This window comes from Clavelina lepadiformis, chromosome 6 (assembly GCF_947623445.1).
Source record: "Clavelina lepadiformis chromosome 6, kaClaLepa1.1, whole genome shotgun sequence".
Classification (NCBI taxonomy): domain Eukaryota; kingdom Metazoa; phylum Chordata; class Ascidiacea; order Aplousobranchia; family Clavelinidae; genus Clavelina; species Clavelina lepadiformis.
In genome coordinates, this window is record NC_135245.1 from 5130693 (window position 1) to 5143821 (window position 13129).

Here is a 13129-nt window from a genome sequence, read left to right on the forward strand (position 1 = left end):
TGTGTGAATCATTACACTTGAATGACTTTTTTATGCTTTGTTTGCCTAATTTAGGAAACTATTGGTCATAAGTTTGAACCTGGTGGTGAGGTTAACAAAGACACTAGGTCGCCCAGGATGCAGGCTAAAACGTATCTTTGTCCTATTGCGCGTTTTTGCTTCACTCAACCCTACGTATTGTACGATAAGTGCATGTGAAGCAATATCGTTTCTATTGTAGATGCTACGACAGCAAATTGTGTTAAATATCGCAAAGGAACACTGCACTGTGTGAAACAGCTGTGAAGTTACAACAAACATGTAGAAATAAACAATTGACTATCACTTTTCCAAGCACACCACTTTAGAATGGTACATTGAGGTTAATTAACGTATATTCTTGGAAATGACCGCGATTTTGCACGCGAAAGCAAACTTTTTTGTGATGCTACCTTTCATAACTGGCTTAACCGTGAATATAAATATTATCTTATAAAGCTAATATTGATTTGTTATCATACTCATATAGTATGCAAATTTCACATGGGTGCATTCCCAGGGAACCTTGTTTGTATGTCCTACTGTTTTGTGTAGCCTACTATCGTCAATACCTTACCTGCAGTAGTATGCGACCTTCTAGCTAGCAGTGTTCTTCAGCGAAACGTGCACGATTTGAAACAGAAATGCTACAAGCTTCCGGTTTTCCAATAAAAAATTGGTAGAACTTTCAGAAAGTATTTGGTAGATATTAGAAGAAATTTTAAAAGCACAATTTCCAAAAAGATAAATATGCAAAGTTTATAGCAACCGCGATTTTAGAATACGGTACACTGAAGTTTGCTGTACTGTATTGCGGGTCTAGTTACTGATGTTTTCGATGTATACCTTTAACAAGCAAAAAGATGCAACAACAATGAGATTTTATTTGATGTAAGAACATTGTAGGTAAAGCTCACGAAAACAAAACAGTGGCAATATCTCAAATAGGTTTCACTATCAATCAGCAACATATACAGTAAAAAGGATAATGCATTGTGGGCCTTAAACGGGTAGTGGGCAGGCAGTGACTAATGACTATTCTTCGGAAGACATAAAAATTACCCATGTGATGAAAGAACACACCTACACAATGCCAGTACAAATGAAATGTAAATAGAAATCACGCAAATTACAGCTGAAAGCTATGGTTAATCATGTGTGTTATGATGTTCCACTGTTAACCTTGTTGCTAGATACCACAGGTGAGGAAGATGTAGCACGTTGTAATACATTCTGCATTTTCAACATGTAATCTCTGTGAAGTGATAACAAGAGCGTTTATTCAGCTGTTGGCGTTAAATTTTTTAAAAGCATTTCAGGTAAAGGAATTGTAGAAATAGAATAGAAAAATATAAAGTTAACCTTCAGAGTGCCAAACTATATCCTGGTTTTTATTTTAGGTTAAGGAATATTGTATTTAAAAAATTAACAAAACAGTGCACTGCTAAAAAGGAAAGTCCTAATTTCTCTCCATACCTTGTGTGAAGTAAGATGTTATCCACCTCCTGTATCGATTTCTCTGCATTAGCTTTGTCCTAAAAATAAAAGTCCGAACCAGAAAAATTATTAACAGGAAACGTAAATCATTTTCTGGTAGAAAAATGTGGCAAAAATCTGAAAGTCTGTTTAGATGGAAGTGCTTAGTTACCTTTTTTGCAGTGCGACTCACTGTGTGAAGTTTGTCAAACTGTTGGCTTTGTGTTCTGAGAAAAATGTAAATCAGAATTAGATAATGAAAGTCACATTAGAAATTATAAACTAAATAAAATTAACATAAATTATAGAAAAAAAATTCTGTAAATCACAATCATAGAATGTAAACAATATTTTGTTTCATATAACCTTTTGTATAAGCTAGTCTTTAAACGTAGATTATGACGCCAAACTTCCAGCAAAAAAGCTTTCATTACTCATTTTTAATCTAGTAGTTAATTCACTTACTTGACTTGGTCTACCGCTTGTGTCAGTCGGACTTGTGCTGATGCCCATTTTTCTGATAACCTTCGCAGTGAACTCCACATCTCCTTGTGCTCCATCAGAACACCTTCCGTCACTTTCCTCAGCTCTCGTTCCTGAGCAATTTGTGCTTCCAACACCTCAACTTCCTTCTTTGTCTGGGTGGAGAAAATGCCACGTAGTGTAAGGATTAGCAAACTTAGCCATCTTGTCATAACTTATTAGACACTAAAAACATTCGATAAGGTATAATAAAAGATAAAAAACAATTAAAAATTTCAATAAATGTGCTAAGTTCTTCACGATATGGGTAAACTCAGTGGGTGATAGAATCATTCGGTAACAAAGCTTGGCAAAAAATGCAGGTCACCAACAAACCTCTTTCAGATTGGATTGAGTGGATTGAAGACTGGCACTGAGTGAGTCTGCATAAATTTGTTCCATACGACTGAGGATACCACCCTGGATGTCCTTTCTGAGGCGATCTATGGCCAACATCATTTTCCGACGTGGGCCAAATATCCTGATCAAAATCGTCCGTGAAATTTCAAATTTGGCAATGATTTTAACTTATCGTTTAAGACATTTCAGAAGGGGCTGGAAGCTGTAGCTACTTCTACTAATTAAAATGAGACAAAATAGAAAAGGTTTTGTACTTACTTTATACCAATTTCTTTAAGATCAGTCTCAGACAGTGTGAGGAAAACGTGAAGATCAATGGCTTGTTCTTTGAACACAGGTATGTGCTTACTGCAGCCTATGTCGGTCAAGAGAGTTTCAAGATCCTGCATTTAAATCAAAACATTCAGTCACAGGACCAAAAAATCCAAATAGCAAGTAAAACCTAAAGTTAACGCAAGTGAGGCAGTGCATAGTGCAATTGATGCTTTTGTGGTTGTTAATTGCAGTTGTTGTAAAATGACCCAATACACAAGTTTAAAAAGGAAATCAACACTCACTTTGGATTACAATGTCTGAGCAAATAGAACTAAGTACAGCACCATCTATGCCGAAGACATACAAATTTTGATGCTAACATACAAGAAGTTTTCTATTGCAAAAGAACATATAAAGTTCTCCTACCAGAGCCTCCTCTAAAATCTTAATTTTATATAAACACGGAAAACATCTCAAGACAGTCTATATAACCTTAGGTCCTTCCCACTTGGCTGCCCTTGTAACAACATCTGTTACGTGTGACGGTTGGTCTTGCAGAACTAAAAGCAAATACGAAATCATTCCAACATAAAACAAGAAAATGAATCACGTCATTCTTCTCACAGCCCAAACATAAATTGCATAAATAAAGCGCATGCTTCAGATTCCGTTATGAAATGATAGTTAATGATTTCAAACTTCTATCATTAGGTGTACTTATGTACATAAAAATAATGACGTGTACGCTTTGCCAAACAAAAACTAAATCAAATGCATTGGACTTTATTCCCTATGCAGCGATAGAGATTCAATGTGCAAGATGTTTCCAACGGTATCAGGTCATACCAAGTAATATTCAAAACCAAGCAGAATAAACCGTGCCAAGCAAATAAATGATGAATTTCAATGCGACTTACATATTGGAACATTAGCATGAGGATGTGGCTTTCCATCGGGTCCTATCCCGGTCATCTGGGCAAACTCTTTTGGTCCTGCATGTATGCTTGGACCAGACTGACCACACTTGTTGTTAGTGTTCTGATTCCCACTTGTCTTTTGATTTTTGTAATTGTACGCTGCGGAATAGAAAGTACCAGTGAGTTTTTATACCCGTTAGATATTGAAATGGTTATTGTGGTATTCATAATACAGAATACGAGACCGAAGCATGTATAATAGCACACTACAATTCTTGTGGCAAATACTTCATGAGATACGACAATGAAAACATATTGTGACCCAAATGTAATGTAATGCAGTTCATACAAGTGGGCAAGGGAAGTAAAGATGGTAAGTTAATAGTTTAGTTAAATACATAAAATAATTTATCAGTATCTGCCTTGTTGGCTTTATATTTACCTGGTGATTTAAATGTTGGCTTTTGTGATTTTATAAATTGATCTATCAAGCTAGCAATCTTCATATGACCGTAAGCTAAGGCAAGTGTGGAAGCATTTTCACCATTATAGTCTTGACGGGTTATATTGGCACCCTACATATAAGAATAAATCATTATTTTACTTTAACAAAAGACTTGGACTCTACTAAACTAACGTTAAGTAGCAGTTATGTGAATAGAACTTCTGTTTACTTTTGTAGGTCAGGCAGTTAAATCTACGATTAGGCAACAAATGAGGTTTATATTCACATGCCCTCTCACAAAGTCAATAAACAACACCTCAGAAAACATTAAGTTGTTTGAAGGAAAAGGCAGCATGTGATTACAAGCCATATCCTCAATGAAGTTACCTACATTTTGGAGAAGTTGTTGGACTATAATTTCATGGCCCGATGCTGATGCCTCCATCAAAGGGGTGAGGCCTTGCGATGGTTCCCTGTGATCAAAAACTGCATTGATAGCATATCAAGCATACAAAAGACTACTCTTAATATGAAACCACAGCTTTACGATGGTCATACATGTGCCTGTCTTATACGTTTCACTTGGAAAACTATAATCAGTAGACATGTTGTAATTAAAGTATTAACACGACACATACACATTACTGTTTATCATGAGAAAGTGTCCGGTTCAAAAATATAGCTATGCCAGAACTACGCAACTAAATTTTATAGTAATAAGCTTTATAATAACCTACACTGTTTCACAGTTCGCTCCACATCTTAAGAGAAATTCAGTGGTTTGCTGATGACCGGCACTGGCCGCATGAAACAGAGCTGTCCATCCTCTCTTGTCCACAGCTTCAATATTAGCGCCTTTCTGTACATTAAACAACAAAGTGACTATTTCCCCAGCAGATCGCAATATTTGAGATGGACAACTAGGTTACTGGTTACTGGGTTTCAAAAAACACTCAGAATGCATAATTTTTGCTGGCAAAAACGATGCTGCTATAGAGCAACAGAAAAATTAAAGGCTACTCAATGGATAAAGAATGATTTTTATGTAAATTTTCACTTACTTGAAGTAAGACTTGCATGGTGCCTTCATTTCCACACATCGAAGCTAATATAAGCGACGTGTATCCTAGAGGGCTTCTTTGGTTTGGATCGGCGCCCTTTTCCAACAGACATTGCACAGTGTCATTATGGCCCATGTATGAAGCGTACATTAATGCACTCCATCCCCCCGAGTTCACTTCTTTTAACTTGAGTCCCGACCTTTATTAAAAAGTGAAATGTGTAAGTTTCTTGCTAGTATGGTCCTGATTAGATGCAGCGATTCGATGAAAGTATATCATATACGACTGGTATATATCCATTTCGTGTATTACTTATCAATTATATCCTGAACCAATTCATCTTCACCAAGTGAGGCTGCTGTGTATATATCCAAGGGTATTGGGGCAAATTCTTTATCTTCATAGGAGAATGACCCATCTAAAATAAAATACTTTCTAATATCTTAATTACACATGTTGCAGCAATAAAAGAAACAAACACTGATGCGGCAGTAACAGTACAACCAATCATTTGCAGAACATTACTACATGCAGCGTGGTGGAGAGTAAATATTTATATAAAGAGTTTGAATTTTCACATATTGCATCACCAGTCTATAACATACAGTATATTTCACATAAATTAGAAAGCATACGTAATGTTATGACGAGTAATTTGGTAGAATAGTTAATGCCTATTTTTAACTAACCTAATGAGGTTCACACCTTCTTGTCATTCTTACCTTTGCTGTGTGTGATACCTTTCCAGATTGAGAGACTTTGATCAAATATTGCTGACTCTTCAAAACTATCACCCATATTGTGGATAAATTGGTCACTGCCAATTAGCAGCCATGTACACAAGTTAAAATTACGTCATTACAATTACTGTGCTTTCAATGCGGTCAGTATCACCCTACATTTCCAAAAACTCTACACATGTGTGACAAAAATTTGTACAAAAGTGGGTTAATGTTACTTAAATAATGTTGTGATTAAATTGCTTAGTAAGTCAAAGCAAAAATTAACAAAATAACACTTCGTTATGAAAGAAGTTTTAACCATTAGCTTACCGGTATATGTCAAATTATATTGGTTTTTAAACATCTATGTGGAACACGTATTATATCTGACAATTCTTAGTCGATAACTTAATAGCTTTTGACCAAAATGCACTTACTGTACAGTGTACATAGACATTATATTACATTGAAACATGGCAATTCTAACATGCACAGTACATGGGATGGTATTCATATTTAGTAAATATTGTAATTGTGGTTTTAATACTGAAAAGGTGTACTAAAGCATTACAGTCTGCTAGTTGAAATGATAAGCACAGTTTATAATTTTAACAATCTCAAACGTACAGTAATAAACATTTATGGTTACAACGGGGAAAATTGTCTGCAAATCAAATTTATTCGACAGACTGGCACAGAGAAACCTCAAAGTTAAAATTGCGACTCTGTGTGCTAAACAATAACAAGCCGTTAGTAATACGTCAGCAGTGTATAGCTACAGCCAATAACCTGTTACATCATGTCATGCGACTCACAGATCTACAAATAACTCATTTCCTTGTATCACAATACACAGCAAAAAGGCAGAAAAATCTGTTTGCTCAACAATGAATAAATTCAGGCAAGGATTTGATCTACAGTAGTAGCACTGGTAACCCTAACATACTCCTACAAACCGAAGTTACTTGCTAACTAATGACCTTATATTGGTTAAACACTATATAATCTAGACAATTTTTACATACAACTAACTCAATGAAGTATTTACCACACCGAAGTGTAAATATATATTTTATCACTATCATGCACTTCGTCACAAAACAGAGATTATAAAAAAGTCAATGTCTACTATGTTTTCTTAACTTTTTAACGTTTTTTTAACTTTAGATTGTATTTATATGAATAAGTAGAATTAGGAAAGCAATATTTACAAAGAAAAAAACTTGTGTCAAAACACAGGCAATATTATAACATAACATGTTCGAATACACAAAATATGAGCATATAACTACACACAAAGATGTTTCATGCAAAATAAACCACAGTTAAAAAAATTAAACTTGTCAGCTCACAGCTTCATTCGTTGCTGATAGAAAGTATGCCACACACATACATAAATTGTATTTTTTTAAACACAGCACTACAGCAGAATTAGACAGACCAAAACCGATATGTTCAGCTGATTCAGTTTACTAGGATAAAAATACAAGCATCAAAATTGACAAAAGGTTAAACATCCAAACTAAATCTCTAACACTATTTATGCTAATGCTAGCCTATTCTTTTAGCAAAACAGTATCAGCCAAGTGAACAAAGTCAACATTACATTAAATGGATTATATACTGTACTGGTATATACAAACACACAACACGTATATTATATACAAGATCTGTTCTCAGTCAAAGGAGCGGTTACTGAGAACAATGGGAGCAATCAGTGTCCAAGAATAAAGAAGAATGCACACCCAGCTGGATGATATCTTCACCCACACTGCAGGCCAGGTGTTGTTGAGGGACGTGTAATCATCGGAAGGAAGAGCCCAGTTGGTGAGAGTCATCATGATGTACAGAGATGCTAGAAAGAACATGAAATGGAAGAAGGAGTAAGAGTAAGCCACTCCTTCCTGCTCGTTATCGTAGACATTCTGCCCAGCATTTTCCTCATCTTTTACCAAGGTCTTTGTGTCATCGTTAGTATCATCTTCGAGTATTACTGTGTCGCGCATCGTCAAACGATCGACATTGTTGTTGCTTGCAGACCGAATGCTAGAATACAAGACACACAAGAAGAAGACAAAAAGGCCAACGATACTTTGCCCATCCAACATTGGAGCAGAGGTTGGGGGTGCAGGAGTAGTGCCATTTATGCTTTCTTGTATACCAACTCCAGACGTCACTGACTTCACTATAGAAGAAAGGCCAGGGTTGCAGATCTTGTCTGGTTCACTGTTCATCGCTGACCATGTGAGGTACATGGTATAGACCGATACCACAGATGCTTGTAAAAGACCACTACGAGGTTGTTCTTCTTGAACCCTTGGGAGAATAGCGAGGATTGAAACAGCGACGCACAGAATCATGTTGAAAGACACAAAAAACTTGTTTGTTGAACAATCACCAAAAGCATAGTAGATGTAAAAACAAACTACAGCAGCAATCATCACTGCGTAGTTCAGGAAAGTAGCAAGGATCAACAAAATGGTCCAACAACGAGGGGAGTCTGCATCCTCACGTTTTTCCAACATGAAGTCATTCCAGGCGTGGGCAAAATCAACAAGAAGTACAAGCTGGATAAGGATGAAGCAAAATGCACCAAACATGCCAATGTAATGCCACGACATACCAAATGCTCCACGTGGAATGAAGAAGGCTCCGACAGTAATTCCAATCAAGATGAGGATCTTGAAAAACCAGAACCCGTTGTGAATCTTAGCACGGGGATCTCGGCTGCTTTTCACACAAATCATGAGAAGACAAAAGAGAGCAAAAAATCCAGCCAAGGCAAAGCAGACTCTGTAAACTGCAAGGTAGCCAGCAAGGATATCACAATTGACAAGACCACTGGTAGGACTTAGTCCTCCCGTGCCAGCACCACCTTCGCAGAATGTTGGGATCTGTTTCAGCTTTTCTTCAAGGCCTGGTATGAGCATTATGCAGGCAGCAACTGTGCCAACAAACAACAGCAGGGCATACACAATGCGAGAGGAGGTGGAATTTTTGCATGATGGGCAGGCACGGCAACACATACTACAAGCAGCGCTGCCACAACAGCAAGCCACTTGACTTGCGGCACAAGCACCAAGTCCTAAACACATGATGCTGATACTTTAACAAAATGCTTTTAATTTTTTATGATATGCTTACAATCTACAACAGAAAATTTACAAAAAGCTAGATTAAACATTGATGTCTATTAAAAGTTATCTTATAATAAAAGATAAAGTATATTTAAATGAATATCTCCTAATTTAAGTATTTTGGTATATGAAATGTATATACCGTAAAACCTCTATTTCACCGCCATAGCGCTCTATTTTTCAACTCTTGTTTAAAAGTGGCGTTCTATTAGAGGTGACGTTCAATTAGAGGTTGGCGCTCTATTTTTCGACTAGCTGGTCAGAATTATCAGTAGAGACCTGCTAATACAATTCCGCCGCTAAAAGTGGTGTTCTATTAGAGGTGGCGTTCAATTAGAGGTGGCGCTCAAATAGAGGTTTTACGGTATGTGTTATTTAAGTCAAACCATAGCTTGATAGCTATATCTGAGGTGATCACAAAGCTGGAGTAGACTCCAGCCAGAGTTGCAAATATTATTGTACCCACTAAATCATTGATAGACAGGCACTCGTAGTTCATGCAAGATAACCTTGTTATTTAATAGATAAGCTATACGTTTTTAGTAAAACTTGTGCAAATTTTGTCACTAGCAATGACGAATATACTCAGATACGATTATTTGAATAACTTCAAATCAATGGTGATGTTTTAGTGCCAGCGGCCATTTAGTCTTAGCAGGTATTAATGATAATGAAAACATATACTTTCATCGCAATCATGAAAAAACTGATGGCGCTTTTTTACCCTAGGTTTTGATCAAATCTTGCATAGAAGAAAACGGTAACAACAACAGTACTGCAACAATTGACCAACTCTATGAAAACAGCATTTGAACCAGATGTTACAAAAAGTTAAGCTATTAATTAAGCCCGTAGTCAAACTTATCATAACATCTAGCTTTATCCACTACATTTTTCTTATGTATATACAAGCAACAAAGCAATGTTTAATAAAATAAAATACACATGTTATTGTTATTACAAAAGTTCTTTTATGGCAAGTCGAAAATTAAGGGATTTATGCTCAAAATCTCGTAATTAGTCTATTTTTTGCAATTAACTGAGGGTAACGCCAGGTATGGTTCAAACCTACTTGTAGGATCATAAAACAACAAACATATATGCTCACAAACAATCAATGAATAAGAAATGGAGAGAGAGGGATGAAAGCATTGATAACGTACTGAGGTCACTATTAAAAAATATTACTGAGATCACTATCATAGCTTATGTTTCAAGGTCGAAGGACACATTTTCAATTAGGTGTACAATATCTTACTAAGTTCTTACAAAATTTTAGGCTATATCTAACTACCAAGCCAAGCAACTGTTAAACTTTGTTAAGTCTGTAAGTTGTGTTATGTATTTATTATTTGAATGGCGATTATCTCTCTATATAGGCCTAGGCCTATATATATACCTAAATTTGTGAAATCAATTACCCTTAGGTTTAGCTAGTACTGACACCACTCTATTTCAGTAAAATCTCGTGGGCTAATTAAAGGTACTGCAGGCTGGTAGGTACTCCCTGACTCTGACTCCCCTTACTGGAAAGCTTGTGTGATGTTTTACCCTAGGCCTATATTCTATATATATTATAACTGACTGTATGTATTAGGCTACGTTGTCGTGGCACAAATTTTGGCACTTTAATTTTCAGTGCATTTATCCAGCGCACGGAAAGCAAACTTTCCAGCAGTGCTGACTAGGCCTACGGCAGGCCCATATTTATAGGTCTTTCTGGATTTTGTAGTACAGTCTTCGGTTTAGAAGGTTTTGGCCTAGTCTAGTATAAGCTTAACAAGTTAACAACCACTCAGACAGTAGCCTAGGCAAGCTTACTTTGGGAGACTCGGGCGTAAACAAGTTATTATACTAAGTTATATTTTACGGTAACTTAATACAGTCTCCAAGTCTCAGAATCTGGAGAGTATAGACTATAAGCTCTAGGCTAGGTTACCAGCATATAAAATGAAAATAGCAAAACATTTCAAACCTAGGCATACAAAATTAATGAAGTCAAGATAGGCTAATCGTTAATGCTGTATAAAAGTCCTCCTACGGAGGCCTAGACAACAACACAACACAACTGTAGATCTATGACAATAGCCTAGAGTGGACCTACAATAATTCCGAAATATGACTTTAGGTTTTTGCTATGTAGCCTATGTAGGCATAGGCCAGGGCTAGGCTTTAGGCGTTTATGAGCAGTAAAGCCAAAATTAGTGTTGGCTGTACAAAAATTGCTTAAATATTTTTGATGCATTAATAAACAAAAAATACAACCACGTTGGTAACAGCAATAACAAATTCTCACTATTTTTATGTATATACTTTCAAAAATACAATTAGCAAAATACTTAAATGTAATCTTTTTACTTTTAATAAATATTTATGGAAACATGAATTTCAATCATCTGATGTTTACTTCTTTTTTTGACGTCACACCCTTGTGACCCTAAATACAAGTGAGCTTTCAACTTTCAATTGCTGTTGCAATTGGCTTGACTATTTCACTGTCTCTGTTTTGTACATTTGAAGCGGTTTTTCTCGTTTTTTTTTGTGAACCTACCTTCAATGTTATCAATTAGCCCAGGGCTTCCCAAACTAGAGCGTATACCAATTTTACACGAAGTACAAAATACAATCAAAACAAAATATCGTTCCAGCCTAATCAACATTGAAACCGCCTTGAGACCAGCATTAACAGATATTGAGCCACGGCTGGACTTGCTTTGTAGCAGAAAGCTGTCGCACCAATCACATTGAATAAATGTGTGTGCTTTTTTGTTTCCAGTAGCTTACATATGTGTAAAGTTGTAGTGGCCTGGGAGCCGCTTTCAATACCAATATATCATTCGTGGGAACGTATTCGCCATTTACTTATTGAAATATTGTTTATTGATAAAACTGCAATTGTCATTTAATATTTGGAAACTTGCTCTAAATAACGTTATGTGAAAACGCCGTTTAGTACGTTACCAGGTGGTTTCATAACATCCTAGTTTTAACTGAATGTAATTCCCATTGCCAACGCTTTGTGTTTATCGTTCGCACGTTTTGAAATGTTCGTGTATTTTGTGTCGAATATTTCCGTTCACACCGCTCCACGCTGTTATAAGCCCAAACTTCTGTGCGAATAGCGCGCAGACAGAGATACAGAATCGTACGAACGTATTACGTTAGTCGTGTTATATGTAATTCGTTAGACTTGTTTTAAATGGTGAATGCTAAGTTTGTGATTGTATCATATTCGGAACCTGTACAGTTCCTACAATAAAGGATCGTTTCTGATAAACTGTATCTGTGATAACGTAAGAGCTTTCGGCTAGTAGAACGTTAGGTTAGAGAATTCTAACCGCACGCAACCACGGAGTCAGATCATTAATTCGGCAGGATTAACTTCGCGGCCCGACGAGTCAATTCATGATACGACCATGTCGAACGGAAACGGGGAACATTCGTCGGATTCTCTCAGCAATGAGGCGGCTGGAACCTCTGGTTTGGGTGCTGATAATAAATTACTGACAAGTGCGCTGCCACAGGACAATACCTCGCGAAACGATTTGTTTTCACACGTCAAGCTTCCTACCTTTTGGAAATTCAATCCCGAAGCATGGATCTCCCACCTTGAACACGAATTTTCTCTGTATCGCATCACTTCTCAAACGAACCGTTACTTGTTAGCGGTTGAAGCCATACCTGCGACAGACCTCGCTTTACTTCGTTTGCCTTCTGCGTCGGCTCATGACTGTTACGACATCTTGATCAACGAAATTTTGAGAAACTTTGACAAACGTGAGGATTATTTGGATTTTTTGTTGGCTGACCTCACGCTGCATGATCAGTCCCCCAAACATTTAATGCGCGAATTAATGAGTGCAGTAGGTCAAGAGAATCTTACTCCGCCAGTGGTTAAACTAATTCGTGCAAAATTTCTCAAAGCGTTACCCCCAGACGTCGCAATTGCGTTAGCCAGCGTGGAACATGACAATCTCCAAAACCTTGCAAACAAAGCGCACGAAGTATTGTTGCTTAAACAACCTAAAACTTCTCGGAACAACCTTTCCCTTGCTATCACTAATACGGATGGACAACAACATGCAACAAAGAGTTTCGGACAAAGAAATCCTAACTTCACCAATCAGAACTCAGCAAACCAACGCAAATCATTCAACCCTACTTGGCACCAACGATCACCACACGCAAAAAATGGACGGTTCCACGAATCAATCAA

General features: G+C 36.9%; 2 protein-coding genes across 2 annotated transcripts; both read right to left on the bottom strand.

Annotated features, from left to right (window-relative positions):
* Positions 1–882: 882 nt before the first annotated feature.
* On the bottom strand, positions 883–5919 carry LOC143461573 (ankyrin repeat and SAM domain-containing protein 3-like). The gene is made up of 14 exons (XM_076959338.1): positions 5777–5919; positions 5367–5472; positions 5055–5253; positions 4731–4852; positions 4385–4466; positions 3991–4123; positions 3549–3707; positions 3124–3191; positions 2635–2759; positions 2353–2497; positions 1960–2132; positions 1667–1721; positions 1495–1553; positions 883–1273 (listed from the first exon to the last, which is right to left on the bottom strand). Exons 1-14 carry the CDS (start codon positions 5850–5852, stop codon positions 1180–1182), a joined length of 1596 nt encoding a protein of 531 aa, XP_076815453.1. The 5' UTR covers positions 5853–5919; the 3' UTR covers positions 883–1179.
* Positions 5920–5965: 46 nt separating this feature from the next.
* Positions 5966–8946, bottom strand: LOC143461574 (serine incorporator 1-like). Its single transcript, XM_076959339.1, has one exon. The coding sequence runs from the start codon at positions 8869–8871 to the stop codon at positions 7453–7455; it is 1419 nt and encodes a 472-aa protein (XP_076815454.1). The 5' UTR covers positions 8872–8946; the 3' UTR covers positions 5966–7452.
* Between the last annotated feature and the right edge of the window lie 4183 nt (positions 8947–13129).

Bases quoted from the DNA above. Each gene is read 5' to 3' on its own strand.
- LOC143461574 (XM_076959339.1), bottom strand. From the start codon at position 8,871: ATGTGTTTAGGACTTGGTGCTTGTGCCGCAAGTCAAGTGGCTTGCTGT.
- LOC143461573 (XM_076959338.1), bottom strand. From the start codon at position 5,852: ATGGGTGATAGTTTTGAAGAGTCAGCAATATTTGATCAAAGTCTCTCA. The intron at 5,254-5,366 runs GTAATACACGAA...TTTTTAATAAAG, and splicing joins GTTCAGGATATAATTGATAA to GTCGGGACTCAAGTTAAAAG. The intron at 1,722-1,959 runs GTAAGTGAATTA...CATTTTTCTCAG, and splicing joins CAAGCGGTAGACCAAGTCAA to AACACAAAGCCAACAGTTTG.